Source organism: Phyllostomus discolor, chromosome 10 (assembly GCF_004126475.2).
Source record: "Phyllostomus discolor isolate MPI-MPIP mPhyDis1 chromosome 10, mPhyDis1.pri.v3, whole genome shotgun sequence".
Lineage (NCBI taxonomy): Eukaryota > Metazoa > Chordata > Mammalia > Chiroptera > Phyllostomidae > Phyllostomus > Phyllostomus discolor.
In genome coordinates this window covers 14,837,857-14,858,244 of record NC_040912.2, presented here as the reverse complement: position 1 = coordinate 14,858,244, position 20,388 = coordinate 14,837,857, and the positions used below count along the sequence as shown (strand labels likewise).

The window sequence follows — 20,388 nt, the reverse complement described above, 5'->3', positions numbered from 1 at the left end:
AAGGACTATGAAACAGAATTTTTTACAAATCAAATAGGATTTCTACTGTTTGAAGATAATATTGCGAACTTATTTGCAAAGCCCTAGGCAAATACTCAAGGGCATACAGCCAAACCTCTGGCTTTTGTCGACAAAAGGAACCAAGCCACTTGGGGATTCCCCTTTGTACGATTAAAACTCTATTTTTTATTAGATTTCACTGAGCTGACTTAATAAATCACAATACTGGAAAAAGGTTCATCCACTTGTGATTTCATAGTTAATAATGCTACAGGTCTACTTCTTATCTCACATACCAATCATCTTGTATGTTAGTATTAATGCAGCTGTGATATAACTAAACTGCCTATTCCTGTAGACTCATACTAATTCCATAAATTTAGGCCGCTGGCTGGTAACAATTTATTACTAAACTGGAGAAAAATTAAAATAGATTTGGAAAAGCAAATTGTGTGTCACTCCTTTATTCTGAAAATGGTCATTGTAATCAAAACATAGGAATGAATCTCCTGACTAGTTATCACTTATAGACATTTTATTCTGTATCTGAAATCACAAAGGCATGCTTTTATTTAAAGCTGTCAAGGAAATATCTGTAAGGAATAGGGAAAAATAGCATGAACATATCTACCATAGGCCGGTAATGAAAGTAAAGTTCACAACAACATAAGACTATGTAAAACATTACATACTCATGAAAATGTAGACCACAAGTCTGTGTGAGGGATATTACCTACTGCTTTCAAATATTTTTCATGATAAGATTATAATGCCCTCCCTGACGGTGCTAAAGCATGTGAAACAGTGACAGGTAGTAAAAGCATGGAGGCCACGGCCACACACTCCCAAACTGTGGATCATAAACTCTGTAGCACACCAGTGTCATCTGGGGATCTTTAAGAGCTACTGATGCCTGGCTCATTCCCTAGACACTCTGATTTAATTCTTATGAGGTGTGACCTGGTCACTGGGGTTTTTTAAAGCTCCCAGGTAACTAATGTGCATCAAAGTTTGGGAACCGTGGTTTTATTCTGATTCTTTCAAATTTTGAAAACTTAAAACTGAAGTTACTATGGAGGCCCTGGGCACCCCAACTGCAGCAGGAATCTGTACTTCTAGAGGTCCTCAGAACTTCCTGTTGCCCCGGGCTAGCTGGCCAGGGTGTGGCTATAATAATTTCTCACCTACCTAGTGCTTCAGAAAAATCTGGCTGAAGGTTCCCTCAAAGAAATGTTTATTTCCTAGACAGGCCAAAGCACGTTGGTAAGGTAGCACCACACTGCAGCTTCTGGGTACCCCTAGTACAGGTTTAATAAGGCTAGAAAGTTGCAACCGAGCCTGTTCTCCGTTGCTAACAGCTGTCTTCAAAGCGAGGGCAAGTAAAATCACAGTGATGTACATGCCAGAGGCCACTGAAGCCGAGAGTGAAATCATCACTGCGTTGTTGGGTGACAGCCAAGACTCGTCAACTTACATTGCAGAAGCAGTCACAGAAGATCTATTAAGGCACCATCGGTCCAAAAAATGACAAACTGTGGACATTCTCCAGACATGACAAAGCCAATGCATGTGAACACTTAACACAATTCTAAAAGATAAACATAGGTGGCCTAACAGAATAGGAAGTAACACCACTTACACTGAATGGCACTAAATAGTGTTTTTAGAGAGGGTTCACATAGTATCATTCCATCACATTCTCAAAACGTTGTGCTATAGTGAGCCCCGGAGGCAGGCAGCCTGACTCCCATTCCCAGACAAGGAAACTGAAGTTCAGGAAGAGCTGCGCGGCTCTTCGGTGGGCGGCTAAACAAAAAAAAATCTTTCGGCTTCGAATGTCCATTCTAACGTACCAAAAATTCAAACTCTATTCATCAAAGTCAGTTTGAGTTAAATGTCCTCTGACATCCTTCAATTAGGTTTCATTTATTTGCTTAGATTCCTAGTCATTTAATGCAAACCCAATAATTTGCTTTGGCTAAAGAGAAGGAAGAGCAAATAAATGTCCCTAAGAAAACCTAAGTTAGTTTTTCTTTGATTGCATTTACTTTTTTAAAGATGCCAAGCACGTATTAATTTCAAATGGTGAAAATTTACAATTCTGCAAGAAAAAAACTGTAAAAGGACAATCATCATCATCATCATCTTAATATAAGGCAGCATTAGGCAACTGGACTGCTAACAACGTTTACTGGAATAGTGGCAAGATCTGCAGCCCAAGAAGCAATGATATCAAAATTTTAAAACCGTGAAATCAAATGGCAAATAGAAAAAAATAAGACCACATGTTTTTTCACAAGCAGAAATCTTTGACTAATTAATATATGCATGTTCCATCAAAAATGGTAAAAATGACAAAATTTTTAACTGCTTGTTAAAGTAAACTCATAAAGAGCACAAAGTTCTGTATGGAGATAGAAAGAACAGAAATATAATTCGTAGGAAAATTGCAGAAGACAATTATGTAACTCCAACAAACATTTGTTACATGCTCTTGCTCTCCATTGCAATCCATTGCAATCCATTGCTCTCCATTATCTCTCCGACATCTGCCCCTGTCCAGCTCTATGACCCAACCCCCCGGAACCCCTCTTCTGACTGGTCTTACTGCTCCCTAGGCCTGGAATGCTGTTCCCCGTATAGCTACATGACTCACTCCTTATTTCCTTCACGTTTTTTCTCAAAAATTTCCTCCTTAGCAAAGCTTTCCCCGATCATCCCATCAATATGCCCCATATTCCATACACCCTCCTCCCTACTTTGTTTTTCCTTTTTTAGTATTCGAGATTGCTTTTCTCATTTTTTAAAATTTAGTGGTTATCATATTTTTTCCAAAACTTTGTTTTTTATTCTTAGCACTTGATCACTCTCTAACTTCCAGTTATTATCTTGTCTGCTAGATGTAAGTCCCATGAGGGTGGGGATTTTTGTCTGGTCCCTGCTGTGTACCCAGTACCTAGGAATTATGCGTTTGCTTATAGGAGGTACTCAATACATATTTGTCTGAACTTTCTGTTATGAGATGAAATTCTTGCTAGAATAAACAAAAATTTTAGAAGACATGAGAAAGGTAGGCTAGGAATGTGTTACTTAAATTTAAATATATATAGATATATATAATATACAACTTATGCTGATATGAACTTTTATATAAAGCAAAGGAGAAAAGCAAAGGCTCTTCAGAAAAATTAAGGAGCCACCTCTAAATGTGGGTTTAGTAGAGTATTTAGTAACATCAAAAAGATTTTTGAAAAATCTATCATTCCTTTATTGCGTCATCCATAGGATAACATACACAGGTTAAAAAAAGGCAGTTTAACCTTTCATTAAGAAAATCATAGAGAAGATTTTTTAAGGGAATATAAATGCATAAGAAAACAGAATCTCTTTAAAAGCCCAGAACTTAAAAATCGGTGCAAAAGGTGTCATGATTGTTCTATACCTATAAAAATAATACTTACATTTGATTTCAAATAACATGAAAAGTTTGAAAAAGATCCAAAGAGAAACTTCTCAGAGACTAGTTTAACCTCTATAGAGGTTTGTGTAACCTCTATCAATAGGTAAACTGCTCTCCACACACAGAAATGAGGAGAGTTAAAGAATACTCCTAATAGACATTTCCAAATTGGTTCTCAAAGGCACTCAATCACTTCTCCCCACAACATTTCTTCTGGCTTTGAGGGGAAGAAAAAAGGTGGAACAAATTACAAATATTATTAAACCTGATGATGAAAAGCTGTGATTTCTCCCCTATATAATTTTATACTCCCAAATATCTACCCCACTATATAACTCAAGAAACTCTTTATCCTCACTTCAGTTTTTATATTTTCAAGGCCAAACTGTTTACTAAAAGCAATAACTTAAATTAAGGAACGATTTATTTATTCATAGAATTCACACAGCTCTGGACTCAGATTGCTTTATAAGTCTAAAGTAATCTGGTTATGACCCCAGGCACTTACAAAATTTATTTGCAAAAACAATAAAGTAAGGTGAAGCTTTAAAAAAAATCCATACCTTAAATGTCTACATCACACAATTCTGACATTAATTATTAAAAGTATTTTACAGTAAACCCGAAGAAATTCACATACATTTCTATACAAATTATAGGATATAAATATTTAAATGTCATAAAATGCCTAAACAGCTTCATAACCTTTAATCCAGTCAGGTTATGTTTATAATTTATCCTATTCAATGGACAAAAAATTCTATCTATATTCATTACACTATTCATTGCCATATTATCTATAATAGTGAAAAGTTAAAAACAAAATACTTAACATATTAAGAGAGTAGTTAAGTAAATGATGGAATATCAACTCGATGGATGTGGTATTATGTAGCCATTAAAATAATTGGGAATTACTATGAGGACTCTGGAAAATGTTTGACAATGTTAACTGAACAAAAGCAAAATGACAAAAAATTAATTTCTAAAATTTTAAATAGAGCACAACTATGAAAAATACATGCATGTAGCAAAAATTATAAAATTATAACTCTTTAAGTACTGGGATTATAAGCGAATATCCTTCTACCCAGTTTACTATTATGTTGTTATGCCGCTTTTCAATATAACAAGAAGGAACAAATTGCTCAATCTATATTATAAATTTATCATTCATTCACTCATTCATACATTCAACTACTATTTATTGAGCAACTAGTAGGCACCAGACATTGTTTTAGCCTCTGAGGACACAGTAGCCAACTAGACAAAGACCCTGTCCTCACAGAGATTACTCCATAGAATGGGGATTAAGTAAAGGAGAATTTCAGATAGTGCAAGTAGCAATGAAAAAAATAAGAATAGTGGGAGAGAGTAAGCAGGGTGCTAGGAGAGAAAGTCTACTTTAGATATGTGGTTGGGAAGCTCTCTCTGAGGGATATTTGAGCTGAGGGATATTTGAATGATGAAAAAGCACTGGCTATAAAACGTTGTGGAGTGAGAATTCAAGCTGGCACTTTTTCATCACTTAAAACTCAGCTTAAATATCCCAAATGGCTAGTATAAAGCCCCTAAGGCAGAAATGGCTTACTGTGCTGACGGACTAGAAGGAAGGGTGAGAGTGATCTTCAAATGAGGTCAAAGTGGTAGGTAAGACATCATATCACCGGGGCCAGCTATGCCACACACAGGACAGAGTTCAGGTTTTGCTCTGATTACAGTGGGCAGCCATGGACAGGTGCACTGACAAACCATTTGCATACTTTATTAGCATTTTTTGTTCAACAGAAGACAAATTTGTGTAATGCAAAATAGTGAGCATGAAGCATGTCCTGTGTTAGAAAGAACAACACTGTCACAGCTCACAGCCTGGCCTGGACAATAATTTGCAAAGTGTATTAGAGGAAAGTGAGGCTGCCAGAGAAACACAGAGTAAGATCCTGGCAGCTCAAGGACTGCACTCTGAGCAAGTACATGAAGACTAAGAAACCTGGCTCCTGAAGCCAAAGGTGGGCTTTCCATATAAGAAAGGAGCAGCCCCCAGAAAAATGCAAGGTGGACCAAAACAATTTATCCATTGACACACTGATTAGGAGCTATCACCAGTTTCCTTGAGTAAAGAAGGGTCAATCAAGTCTTCAGCTTTTGTTGCATGTATAGTAAATGACACACTTCTCCTTCCTGAGGTGGATTCAGTCACTCTCAGTCACTTCTTTTGTCATCTTTATTAAGTCTCGAGTTAAAAAAAAATTATTCAAGAATTGCAAGGTGGATGCTGCTGAACCAGGGGAATCCTTCATGATGAGTAAAGATCCTCACGACCAGACAGACCAAAAACGGGTAAGCAACATGTTACAAAACTGTCTATAAAAGCTTATTTCTTCCTCTGTGTGCGACGTGCAACAGATGCCCCTAAAAAGGCTGTAGTACTCAGTAATAAGTAGTGATAAATAATAACTTCATTAACTGCAGAATTATGTAAAGCTTCCTTCATAAAAAATGTAGAATAACAATTAACAAACACGTGTGTTTGCCTAAGACCGGTAATTCTGAAATATCTTACTTCTCTGTATAGAAAATTATTCTACTTTCTTTTACCTAGAAATAGACTAAGCTATTTTTGTTTTTTTCTAAAGTTGGCTAAGCCAGGATTCATTCTTTTTTAAACCTGATGTTCATATGTGTCAATTGTACCAACATAATATTTTAGCTCTTTGGTTAATATATCCTCCTTTTTCTTTTAGTCATCTAATATTTCCTAATATTTTATTTTGTCCTTCATGAGTATAAAGTTCTATATCAAGAATGCCAGTTAAAATTCATGCAATGTTAACTTTGGCCAGAAGGAAATGGTTATTTTTGGTCTAAATGTTTTATTATCTATACTGGGAAAGGAAAATTTTTTCCTCAAATAGCACCTTAGAATCTGAAAATAACAGAGCTTCTCAAAATGTTATTAAAAACCTTTCTTACAAATCTGTTAGTTTTTATTCTAAATGTCCTGATTATAAGTATAGAAAACTTTTAAATTAAAAACATAACCATTATATACTTCTAATTGCAGATGCAAAATTCCAATAGCTGATTCTTTTAAGTTTGCTACTTTAAAATAATCATTTCTGCATTTTTCAAAATGCTTTTATAACTATTAGCAACTTTGTTTCAACTAAATGCTTTTCTCATAAAGTCATAAAAATCAGATCCACAAAATAAATGTTCCATCTCAAGGTTTGTATCTAGAAAGATATTGCAGTATCTAGAAAGAAGACTAAATGTTTTGAAATATTTATAAATAATAATTTTTAAAATATTTAATTGAAATACACTTTTTTAAATTTATTTTTTATCTTCACCCAAGGCCATTTTCTTTTCCATTGCTTTTAGAAAGAAAGAAAGAAAGAAAGAAAGAAAGAAAGAAAGAAAGAAAGAAAGAAAGAAAGAAAGAAAGAAAGAAAGAAGGGAGAGAGAGAGTGAGAGAGAAAAAAATTGATATAGAGAAAAACATCAATGCCTTCTCCACTGTGCCCTGACTGGGGGTTGAACCCAAAACCTAGGTATGTGCCCTGACAAGGGATTGAACTGGCAACCTTTCAGTTTCCGGACAACACTCCAACCAACTGAGCCACACTGGCCAGGACCAAAATACACTCTTATAATTATTCAGTTTTGTTTAACACTTAGAAAGTGAGTAATGTCCTGTTTCACCAATACAATATTATACAATAGAAATGTAACATTTTCTAAACCAATGACCAGTTTTTAAAAAATTATTTTCCAAGATGAATGCTACTTCATATTGTTCCTTTTCTTTTCTCATCTAATAAGTTAGAACTAAATCACTTAGCAAATTGAAACAAATCAATTTTTTATCATTAAAAAAATAACAGGTGTCTGAATTTCATTTTATTTAAATTTATTTAAACACCATGGCATCATTTAAATAGAAACTTAATACTGAAAATGCAATAAAACTGCTATAACGACATGAAATTTCACTTATATAAATTGTAAAATTCACCTATGTAAATTGTATTTTATTTGATTTTTCACTGAAACCTTCCATATAATTAATTAAATACTCTAAGATTCCCATGGTACTTATTTGTATTACTGTTAGAAAACTTTAAAATATCTACAGTTCTGATTTCTGTTCTTTTTCACGACTTAAAATGTTCTGCTCTTGGATCCCCAAGTCAAAATAATCAAATGCAATGTTGTAAAAATAAACTGCTTAATATATGCCAGGACCAAAAGTAGGACAAAATGGAAAGGATGTAGCTTACAAGTATTGCTTTTATTATTGATACCTAGCTGATACAAACAGTTGTAACCATACATAAATGAAAAATACAGGTTCAATCTATTTTATTTTCTTAATTAGGGATTAAGAAAACAGGTATTAAAATAACATTCTAAAAAATCATGGCTGTAATGGTAACATAAATATCAGCTAATAAAGTTAGAATACTGTACTTCAGGGTTATAGAAACTACAAAAAAATCATTAAATGGATTGTTACTGTTTATAACATATGTATCCTTTCGTGTTTGATACTATATTCAAACTAAACAAGTTTATTTCAAATTGAGAAATATGGAAGAGCTAATGAATCACAGGACCATTTGAATAGCAAAGTAGGTAATACAAACTTAACCAAGAACATAATTATGATGTAGCTGATAAAACAAATGTAACAGTTCTTAATTAACAATCAGCCTTTATGGAGAGCTTTTAAAGCATGCCAAGTGCTTTTCACTTGTCTCATCTCACGAATACATAAACAGAAGAAATGGTGGGCAGCAGTACAGAACGGGGGTTCACCAGCTAGGCCTTTTCATTAGATAACTAGTTGGTAAAAACTGTAAGCACTCATTCTTTGCAACCATAACTTAATTAGGGGACTTCTGCAGAATGAAAAAGTGACATTCCAACAACTATTTTAAAAGAGAGGAGGAGAGTTGGTTCCATTGTTCCAAGTATAGATAATTTTTTAAAAGTAGAAGAGTGAGTCATGGTGGTAGTAAAATAAGACAACAAAGTAGCGATTAAATTTGCTCTGGAAGAGAAGAGGGAATGGAAATGTGCAAGGAAATAAATAAGTATAGGATGCATGAAAGAATCTTGAAATGGTAAGAATCATACAGGGATTTAATAAAAAGGGCTCTTATAGCTGGTATGATAGATAATGAATATAGCTTTAGAGGTAGCATTTAAGGGTGACTTAGTATTAAAGCATAATTTTAAGGAAATACTTTGTTTTCTCTTTTAAATATTAAACATTTTCTTTAAGAAAATATTTAAAATTAACATTGCATTACTATTAATTTTAAAAGTTAACAGATTATTTCAGTTATATCTTTCTTATTGGAATTTTCATTTTGACTCATGTTTATTGGCATAATCTAATGGTTCTTCTTCTTTCCTTATTTAATGCTTTTAAATATTTATTCTCTTCCTCTAATTTCATTTTACTTTCGAATTATGAATTGTAAATTGACCTCAAACTGTTGACTGCTTAAAAATCTAGGTTTAAAAATGATACACTGTAATAGCATAATCAATAAAATATATTAAAAAAAAAATGATACACTAAGTGAAACATAATATGCTTTTAAAATATATAAATAAAGCTATTAATTCTGAAATTATGACACTTAAAAGTTAAAAGCAGCAATTCTATTTTGTAATTTTACTTTCCAAACATATGTATTAACATAGAATTATAAAGTCATTGAATTAAGTGAAAAGTGGGCAAAATCAGACAAACATACTAGTTGTCAAATATCTCTCCCCAAAGTAGGTCACTTAAAACTAACCATTTTAAAAAAATCATTCTACTTAGTCTACATGAGAATTCACTGTTTGATCAAAAATAAAATTATGGGCCTTATAAATACATCTCTCTGGTGTGGGATGTTGATAATGGGGGAAAACGCGGTGGGTGAGGAGGTGGTCAGGGGGTCTATGGGAACTCTGTATTTTCCACTCCATTTTGCTATGAACCTAAAACTGCTCTTAAAACACAGGGACAACTTAATAATAGAATTGGTCAAAATACAATTCCAGAAATTTGGACTGTCATTCAATAATAACAAGAGCATAAAAAGGAATACATGTTCTGAAAAATATAGAAGTTAAAGTGATTTTTTACCTTCCGAAAGAACACTTTCCATTAAAATATGAGCTGTGGATAGCTGTTAACTTTAACAAGAGAATGGCAGATCAGTGAAGCCTCAGAGAATCCTGAAATACATTCCAGATAACTCAAAGAAAAATTTTAATGTAAGTAATTAAAAATGTTCTAAATTAATTTGGGGGGGGGATAAAAGAGATCTTAATTAATTTTTAAAATAGTTTTGGCTGTAAAGATAAAGAGATTTTTCTGTTACAAGTAAGAGAAAAGGATAAATGTGATTAATTGCTCCAATTTAATGTATTTGCATGTATAATTTTTGGTGACTCAGATATACATACACACTAATGAGTTCACAGGGTTTAAGTATTTATATTCCTTAATGATAAGGGAAGGTGGAAAGAAAAAGTAAAAAATAGAAAGTTATGCTTGGCTGCTTACACGGGAAAACCCCATTTACTCCTCTCCCTCTTGTCCTCAGATAGGCTAGAAGGGAGATAGACAATAAATATGGAAGCAACCTAAGTGCCTATCAATGGATGAATCGATAAAGAAAAGGTGGTACATGTACAATGGAGTATTATTCAGCCATAAAAAGAAGGAAATCCTATCATGTGTGTCAATGTGGATAGACCTTGAGGGAATTATGCTAAGTGAAATAAGTCAGAAAAAGATAAATTCCAAATGATCTCCCTTATATGTGGAATCTAAACAAACAAAAAAACAAACTCTTAGATACAGAGAACAGACTGGTGGTCTGGGAGTGGAGGCAATCAGGGGTGGGGGGGGTTGGAGTGTGGGTAAAAGTGGTCCACAGGACGATAGGTACATACCTCCAGTTATTAAAAAAAAAGTCCTGGGGATGTAATACACATGCACAACATGGCGACTATAGTTAATAAAACTGTATTTGATATTCAAAAGGTGCTAAGAGAGTAGATCTACAAGTTCTCATCACAAGAGAAAAACACTGGTAACTAACTAAGTGTGGCAATGGATGTTGACAAGACTTACTGTGGTAATCATTTCTCAAAACATACAGATATTGAATCATTTATGTTGTACACCGGGAACTAACATAATAAAAGAAAAGAGAGAAAAAAAGGGGAAGAAACCCAAGGAAAGGGAGAAAAGAGGCCAGTTGATTTCTTCTTTCCTAGCACTGTAATAATAAAGGAAGAGGAAAAGGAGAAAAATAAAAAGATTATCCCTGAAAGTTCCTATTTCCCTTGTCTTCCCCAATCTTAGTCATCACTGGCTTAAAGTTGCATATTCCGTGTTCCTACTGTGTGATATGCAGTTCAGGGTCTGGGAAGAAATCCCTCCTCCTGGGAGGTGAGGCTGGTTAGGGAGTAGTAGGGCAGGATTTAGGTGGAACAGGAAATGTACTTTAAAGTTCCACCAAATAAAGAAACTCTAATGTGTTTTCACACAGTCATAAACTAAACCTACACAGTCTACAGGACTCTGCATTAGAAATATTAAGAGATGAAAAGGTTTTTGTAGGTACTCTGGTACCTACAAGCCCTTTAGCATTATTTCTGAAGAAAAACTGCATAAATAAATTTTATTTTAATTCACATATAATTTATACATAAATATAATAAATATAATTTATATAAATAAATTTAATTAAAATTTATGTATAACTTGAGGATTATTTATATATTTAAGAATTATAACAAAGATATCTATCTTCCCCATAAGAAACCAGCATCAGCTAAGGGGCCCAGAACAATAATAATGTGTTCAAGCAGGAATCAAGACCAGAAAGATGGGAACAGAAAAGTTTTTAATCCCGCAAGGCAAGGTAACAATGAAAAATTCTGCTGTAAAAAGGAAGGCCAAGATTAGACTGAAGAAAGGGAGAACGCAACCTACCTGCGGAAACCAGTAAAGGGGGTTCGCCCTGCGGAGGAGTGGTGAGCAGGGCTCGGCTTACTCACTCTGTATCTGCTTCCTGAACCTGACTCCTCCTTGTGGTTCACTCTCTTCTAAATCCTCATCTGTGAGGTTTTTGTACTATCTACAGGAGTTCCCAAGTGCTGGAGTTGTGAAAGTCGAGGAAGTGTAGGGAATAGATGATAAGGAAGGCTACTTTTGTGAGGATGTGGACTAAGACACAGAGCCACCCGTCCAAGTGGTGGCCCAAAAGTCATCTGTAAAATATGTACCATATTTTGCCATGTATAACGTGCACTTTTTTGCCCAAATTTTGGGGGGCAAAAATAAGGATGTGTAGTATACATGAGTAGTACTAATTCTGTATCTATATAAATGTTTTTAATTCTTTTATTTATGCTTATGCATTAAAAGTGTCACTCTAGAAAGCAATAATGATACCTGTATGCAAAACAATACCCTGGAATATGATCATTGGTTTTGTTTCTAAATATAAGTAAATAAACATTTGAAACAAAAGATTTTTTCCCCTGAAAGTAAAAAAACATGACCCATGTTTTTGGGTCAAAAAGGTGGGTGTGCAGTATACACAAGAGCACATTATACACAGCAAAATACAGTGAGTATCTAATAGATATGATATACCTCAAGTAGTGTTTTCTCTTATTTTGGTAACATATTCCCATAAAATTATTTCTGGAAAATACCTTCTACTTTACTGCAGGGTACACACCTTATTCTGTTAAATGCATGCATGGACACATCCACACGCCTCTTCCTCTCACACACATGCACAAACACAACTGAACTTCAATATTACATTTGTAGCTGCAGGGCCTATATTTTTTCCTCCTAATTCTCAATATGTCCACCTAAATAGCAAGAAAGAAAAGTGGGAAAGGTATTAAAATTCACTCCTGCATTTCCTATAGTGGTAGTTGAGGAGCCACTATGGCCACAATGACCCACATGATCTGGTTCATTGCCTCTGTGCCTATTTTTACTTATTTATATGCCCTAGAGATCAGTTTTTTGTTTTGGCATAAATAGGTGAATAGTGGAGCATAATTTTCACTGAAGAAACAGAAGTATATGACTGTATGTTTCTTAAATAGTAGCATAATTTGCCTTGCTAATGGTAAACATAACCATCTCTTTTATGCCTTCCTCGAGGATTTTCAAGAATTGTCACACTACTTTAAAAAAAGAAAGGATTCAAAATGATCATAGATTAAGTTGGAAAATTTCATCATCACTCTTTATTTGATGTACTATCTCCTAGATTCCCTGGGAAGGAACAATGATTCTCATCACCAACTTGTTATTTCACCATAAATAATCTCATTCTTCTCACTTTTGCATTTGTCTATAGAGTCCAGAGGGACAAATAAAACCAAATACACCAAAAGGAGATACAATTTTCATCTGCTTATAAGAAGAAGAAAACAGAATTGATTTTGCTTTACTCCTAATTGATGTTTGTTCAGAACAAAGAAGTGGCTTTTTGCTTCCCACTCTCTGGTTACCCTCTGAGAAAGGTGACAGTAATCTTCTTCTAACACTGATATTTGTCACTATAATAACTTCTGGGTAGAAGGGAAGTTATAAAGAGAATAACAAATTAAATAAGAAATAATTTTAAGAGAAGGGGAGAAATAAGGAAGCATTGAAAAAGCACGGTGAGTAAAATTAACTTTCAATAGAATTTTTAAATAATAAAACAGTCAAGAAGAAATATTAAAACAAACAATCTCGGAAGAAAATTAACTTCCAGAAAACAGAAATGCCTAGAGTAGCATCAATACCATAGCATCCTTGACAGGAAGACCTGAAGAAAATATTCAAGTCACTATTAGTCATTCTACTTCAATATATAAGTTTCCCTGCTAGAAAGTTAAGTTGAGAAGTCAGAAACATTAAGAAATATTTGCAAGTTAATTGTGAATAGAAACCCAAAATGTATGAATGATTTTAAAATGTATTTTTCTACTTTTCTGCTCTATTGGAATAGAATTTAAAAGCCAATACAATGTTTAAATAAATTTCCATTCATATATGTAACATAAGGAGCTCTCTTTGCTTTATTGCCTGTCACTCATGGGTAATAAATTAGAAGTTAAAGGTGACCCAATAGCTCTTTCTTCCATGCCACTATGGTACTATTTACTAAAGCCACAGATATAGCACCGTAAGTACCAGGGAAAATGTGATAGAATCAATAATCCTCTAATGTGAAGAGTTTTTTTTATTTCTTACCGTGTCTCTTCCACCTATGACCTCGTATTGACATGCTGGTTACTGCATTTCTTGATATTCTAGAGGCAGTTGGTGTAATTTCAACTTGAATACACCTTGTACCTTCCTTACTAGATTTCATGGCACCGTGAGGCAGTGAAGCCTTTATTGCATTAGCAACCTAAGAAGGAAGCATCTAGTTTAAGATTGGTATTTTAAAATGTATTATTATACCCTTAGATAAAACAAGATGTTAAATTTTAACATGCTTTTAAAAAAGAATACTTTCTCTCAGGTATTGCATAAAATGGTACATAAATCCTCTGGAATAAAAAGTAAGAGTTCAGAAGAAAACTTATAGTTAAATATAATATGTAAGTGATAAAAACTAAAAATTTCAAAGTGTTGAATTATATTTCCCAATGCCTAATGGTAACTAATAAATGTTGCTCTAGCATGTTAAAGAGAACATCCTCACAAGTTAAAAAGACTATTATCAGGTGTCTAAGAAGTTAACCAAATGAAATTTTCAAATTTTATACTCCATATTCTTTTCAAGTATAAAATTTTCCTAGTATAACAGGAGCATGAATCATGGAGTATCAATAACATATTAAATGTACTATGAATGGCTACACCACAATTTGTAGTTTTAATTTAAGAATTTTTTTTATTTTAATCATTGTTCAAATACAGTTTTCTCCCTTTTACTCCCAATCCAGCCCCCCCTGCAATTTAAGAATTTTTAAATTAAAACTTCGCATAAGTAAGTAAGGCACTTACCAGTAATGGCTCTGGATATAATTCTAACTGGGCTCTGTATATAATATCATCCAACGCTTTTTGAGCTAGATCCCATTCTCCATTATAACTATAAAATTAAATACAGTATAATTATTTTAAATTAATTCTATGTAATTGAAAAATACAATGAGAAACAACAGTATCTTTACTGAGGAAAATAATAGCTCAAATGCTTAGCATATTGCTTAGCATTCTACTCTCCTTAAAAACATATTTTTAAATCTTTGAAATCCTTTCAATTGTATTTGAAAGAAGCCTATCATAGGAAATAAAATTTTACAGATGTACATTTTTTTCTCTAAAGAACATTTCTATTTATGGAGCAGATATGAAAAAAGCCAGACAATCTCAAAGCATTTTACACTTTCAAATCAAGTCAGAGCATAATCAATTATATACCTTAGAATAAAGTTCAGAACACTTTATGGTCGAACTATTCTGTAACTGCCATGGTTTTTAATGAGGATCTACAACTACTGTGGCTTTCATTATCCCAAGTAATTACTTCTTTGCATTTTGATAGTCATTTGCAAGTATATGTGATGTATGTTGCAATATCAGCAATACATTGTGGGGGAGTGTGTGTAAGTATAATTTTCAAAGATATAGCCAAACTCTAACTAAAAATTGGCTAAATGACAAAAACGGACACAGAAATAATGGCTTGGTCATCTAGCAACAAAATCAAGAAGTGTGAATCACATCAAGAGTGCGAGCAGGGCCTAACAAATGGAAAGAGCATTGCTACCATCCTAAAAACAAGATAAATCTACAAAAACAAATTTTGAGACCTAAGGGCAGGCAGGTGTCCCTAAGGAGAGAGAGAGAGGCCACAATGCAAGCAAGTAATAAAAAGTTGGCTCAACTTTTTAACAAATTGCTGAAAGCCAAGTGTCAGTTAGCCGTGAGAGCACAGCATGTCTGGGAGCAGATACATGGGGAGTTCACTCCCTCTCACAAGCTCCCCTCCACAAATCTCCTTGAAGCGCCTACAAGAAAAACGGGGAGCAAGATAGGGGACCAAAGACTGTTGCCTTTGGTACGTGTGGCCTGTATGAGAAGAGTGGCCACCAAGCAGGAAAAGACACGAAGATCCAGCCCAACCCCTTTCTCACATGGAACAAAAATTTTAAAGCCTTGGGGAAAGAGGAGAAAATACTTTCATTCTAAGGGCAAAAGTTAAAAACAACAGTGGCTGAGGTTAAAAAAAAAAAGCGGGGGGGACCTCTATCTGTGAGGGGAGGATCAGGATACTGTCCTTTGCTGAGACCAGCAGAGGTCTCACCACTGGAGGAGGGCAGGCCAATGAGGAACAGGAGCTCCTCCCCCTCCCCACCTCAGGTAGGGACCTAGGGCCTGCTTGGGACTGAGGCTGGGCCAGGACAACAGAGAACACCACTCCCCGCTTCCCCCAAACACCAGGAAGAAACAAACAGTAGCCTCTACTCCCAGAGGAGGAACAAGAGAGACCCATTGAGAGAGACCTTCTCCAAAATGCTGAAAGCTGAGGATGGAGCTAGTATGTTGAGAAAAATAAGCCAGCAGTCCAGCTCCTCACGCCCTAAGTGCCAGGTAACATGAGAGAAATATGAAGTAGGTGGTGCCATGAAGGTAACCATAGCAACGACCAAATCCAACCCCAACCACTCCTGCTTATAGTAGTAACTCACTAGCAGCCAAGAAGAAAAGAGTCACGCTCATTTCCAGCTATAAATAATATTTACCTCAGTCTCTAATGTCCTATGCATGAACAAAATGATCGATCAAATGTTACAAGGCACACAAAAAGCAAGAAGAGAACAACCCACTGTCAAGAGACAAAAAACAATAAAACCAAATTAAGAGATGACGCAACTGTTGTAGTTGCCCAGGAAATTAAAATAACTATGATTACCATATTAAAGGCTTTAGTGGAAAACATGGACAACATGTATGAACACATGGAAGTATCAGCAGAGACATGGGAACTATAACAAAGAGTCGAATAAAAGGGCTGGAAGTAAAACACACTAACAGAGATGAAGAACACCTTCAGTGGACTCATCAGTAGACTCAACACAGTGAAGGAAGTAATCAATGAACATAAAGACAGATCAACAGAATTACTCAACCTGAAACACAAAGCAAAAAGAGAGAGAGGATAAAATGTATCAGAGCATCCAAGACTGTGGGACAATACTAATGGTATATCAAAAAGGTCAACATACTTTTGCTTAAAGGGCTGGATAATGAGTATCTCTCTGGCTTGTGAGCCATAGAGCCTCTACTGCAACTACTCAGTTCTGTCCTGTAACATGGAAGCAGCCATAGACAATATAAAAACTAATGGATGTGACTGTGTTTCAACAAAACGTTTTTTAAAAACAGGCAGCAGGTCAGATTTGGCACAAAGATCATAAATTCTGCCTTTAGTCAAGAAGTTTATAATCTACTAGGAAAAATTAAAGTATCAAGTGAATATAATACAAAATATATAGTAAGGTATATATAGTAAGAGAATTGCCAAGTAAAAGATATGGCTCAAAGAAAAATACTAGTATCTAAGGCAATTAGATACTAGTTGGAAATTAATAGAGCTAATAGCAAATTAATAATTAATGAAAATAGTAAATTAATAATAAATTATTCATGATCAAGAGAGTTACAAACTAAAAGAGAGGGTTCAAAGGAAAATACTGGTATCTAAGGCATTAAGCCGAGCATCAGTATTAGACATTGATAATAAATTAATAATAAATTATTCATGACTAAAGAGGTTAAAATGTTTTTCAAGAGTTAAAACTTCTGGAATGGAAACAAATATTTATTGAGGGAAAAAGCTATTTGGAAATGTTAGCAAAAAAAAAAAGCAATAAAGAAGGGAATGGTGAGTATATTTAGGTGTTTCATTCTATCCTTAAATTAAAAAAGAAATGAAGTGCTTCAGCTGGATACAATTCTTCAGAACATTAAATAATGTATTTAAAATAATAAAACTGTTATCAAGATCTTGACTGATACTCTTTCACAAAAAATATGCCAATTATCTATTGAGATTAGCATACAGGAACAATAAAATAACAAACTATGATTTTCAAGAAAGATCAAATGTTTCCTTTGTATCTGAAATAAACTTACAAGGCAAAATAAATCCCTGTCAACATCTGCACCATGAATCCTGAGGAAACCGGTATCCTGCTGCTTATGCCCTTGTATTTTCTTACGTGTTGTCGGGGATATCCACACACAGAGATTCTAGAAAAGCCAAAATAAATATATTTGCAACATCAGTAAAAATTTGGGTAATTTATTTTTAGCATTTATAAGCCAACAGTATACTAGATATGCTCTTTTCTCTACACAAACCTAATAGCTAGGAAACAAAGAATCATTCCAAACGGAACATTTGTCTGTAATCTTTTCCTCAGCAAATTAGACTGGGGGAAAAATATATAAAGTTAGAGGGATGTTAATACATATTACATGAACCGGATTCTCAAGAGTTGATTCACTAATTTTGACCAATTCAGTTATTAATAATTTTTGGTCACTATAAAACCTATCACATGGAACTCAGCATTCTTCATCAAAATGGATTTGTGGTACGATTCTCTGCTCTTGACAAAGTTCTTGACGCAAAGTGCGGCTCCAAAAAATACTCTAAAATTAGACTAAAAAATCATATAGTACACACCTTAATAAACTAAAAATAGATTGAAATGTCTAATGTTAAAAACCATAAGAGATATAAAATATAAGCAAATAGTTACAATTCTTTGAATGCCTAAACATGATAACAAAGGGAGGATCCTAAAGAAAAATCAACAGATTTTTACCAAAATTTTTAAAAGAAACTATCTTTAAAACATTAAAATGTAAAGAAGTAATTATCCTTATACTTCCTGGCCTCCAGGAATGTGAAAAATAAATGCTTGCTGCTTTTTTAAAGAAAGGTATGTATTATAGTGAAGAATATTTAAGGGGTACCAGAGGAATGCTTATTATAGTGAATAGGAAGCCACCTCAAGTCCAAAAAGGAGACCAGTTATAAATCAGTCAGGCCATACTATGAGACAATTAAACATGACATTTTTGAAAATCTATTTAAATGACAGGAAAAAATACTGTACAGATGCAGCCTAACCTGATTTTATAATTAAAAAATAAGTGAATGGCATGTGTCACTGTAAGAAGATCATGTACAAAGTCACAGAGTTACCTCTGAGCTATGGGATTATAAGTGTACTTTCTTCTTCATATTTATATTTATTTTCTAAATTGTTCTATGATCAATATGCATTGCTTTTCAAATAAAGAGTAAGTTTCTATTTTTATTAAAATGGAAAAAATAGCTGTTTTCTCACAATATGTTATGGTTGATATAATACAACCATCACTTATTATAGTACTAGTCAATAAATTATAATTATTTACCCCCTGCCTACATGCAATTACTAACTGGAACTTAATATTCCCTATATACAAGGAATCTAAGCCTTTATTTAAACATGCCCAAGTACACCACAGATCATTCTAACAATATCCCCCTGAGAATATCATTAATTCAAAGCTAAAAACTAAATATAAATTTATTTGATATTGAGAGGATCTTAAAACTCTTTAGAACCAAGATTAAAGGGAGCAGGGATACATACGGACTGAAAGTTTCTGGCCCCCTCAAAGTCATGCTGAAGCCCTAGTCCCCCAATATGGTAATATCTGGAGATGGGGCCCTTGGGGGTAACTAGGGTTAGATAAAGTCATTAATGGGGGATCCCCACAATGGGGTCAGTGCCCTCAGAAGAGGAGAAGGACAGAGCAGAGGCCCAGCTGTGCCACGGGGAGGCAAGTGAGAGGCAGTAGCCTCACAGCCAGGAAGACGGCCTTCGCCAGGAACTGAACCTGCTGGCACCTTGACAGTGGACCTGCCAGGCTCCGCAACCGTCAGAAATCAAATGTCTATCGTTAAGCCACTCAGTCCGTGGTATTTTATTATGGCAGCCTGAGAAGACCAAGAAGCTGAGAAAAATTAGCTCTTCATGAAATAAAACCAACTCAATGGTTCTTTGCTATTACAAAAACGTATATCCAAACCTTACTCTTATTACCTAAAGATGCAAACTTAGAACCATTTTATTTTCTTACACCTTACACATTTATGATAGGGATGGTAGTAAATAACAGAACTAATATATGAAAGATAAAATTTTCCAGTTTATTCATTCATTCAGTAAATACTTATCAGAAGTTTATACTGGGTCACACACTAGGGATACAGATGAAGGTATAGCGGCTACAGGGATTCACAGTGTAATCATGGAGACAATAGTAAATATTTGCAATGAACAAGTTACAGAGGTAACAACAGGAGTGGAAAACACTAGTGGAAGTAGAAGGTCAGAGAAGGCTTCCCAGAAAGAGATTCCTTTGAACTGAGCCTTAAAGAAAAAGGGATGAAATACCACGGCATCAAGGAGACAGGGGAAATCTGAGGAGGACAGAATGCTAAGGCACTAGAAAATAGCAGAGAAGCGAGCTAGGGGGTCAGATCACAGAGTATCTCATAACCTGCTAGGCTTTTTCATGTAGGAAATGAGAAGCAACTAAAAGTTTTTGTTTTGTTGTTTTAAGCAGGGGAGTGACAGGACCAGATTGTTCGTTTGATTATATCTGTCGTTCAGGTTATATTGGAAGAGTTCAATGAAACGGGAGAGGGGAGTGTGAAAATGTCCCATGAGGGAGATGAAGTGAGCTGAACTAAAGAAGCAATTGTGGGGAGAAGGACTAAGGGTGGAACTGGAGTCGCCTCTAGGAGTAGAATCTGGAGGGTGGGCACTAAAGGAATAGTAGGAGTGTACAATTATTCCTACACTGG

General features: G+C 34.5%; 1 protein-coding gene across 3 annotated transcripts in view; it reads right to left on the bottom strand.

Annotated features, from left to right (window-relative positions):
- The window catches only part of FAM126A (family with sequence similarity 126 member A), a 60,050-nt gene that overhangs the window by 5,755 nt on the left and 33,907 nt on the right, over positions 1-20,388 (bottom strand). For all 3 annotated transcript variants that reach the window (XM_036010515.1, XM_028525942.2, XM_036010514.1), the window contains exons 8-10: positions 17,652-17,768; positions 14,514-14,601; positions 13,752-13,911 (exon numbers count right to left, since the gene is read on the bottom strand). In XM_036010515.1, coding sequence (XP_035866408.1) covers positions 13,752-13,911; positions 14,514-14,601; positions 17,652-17,768 — 365 coding nt within the window. The remainder of the gene's footprint in view (positions 1-13,751; positions 13,912-14,513; positions 14,602-17,651; positions 17,769-20,388) is intronic.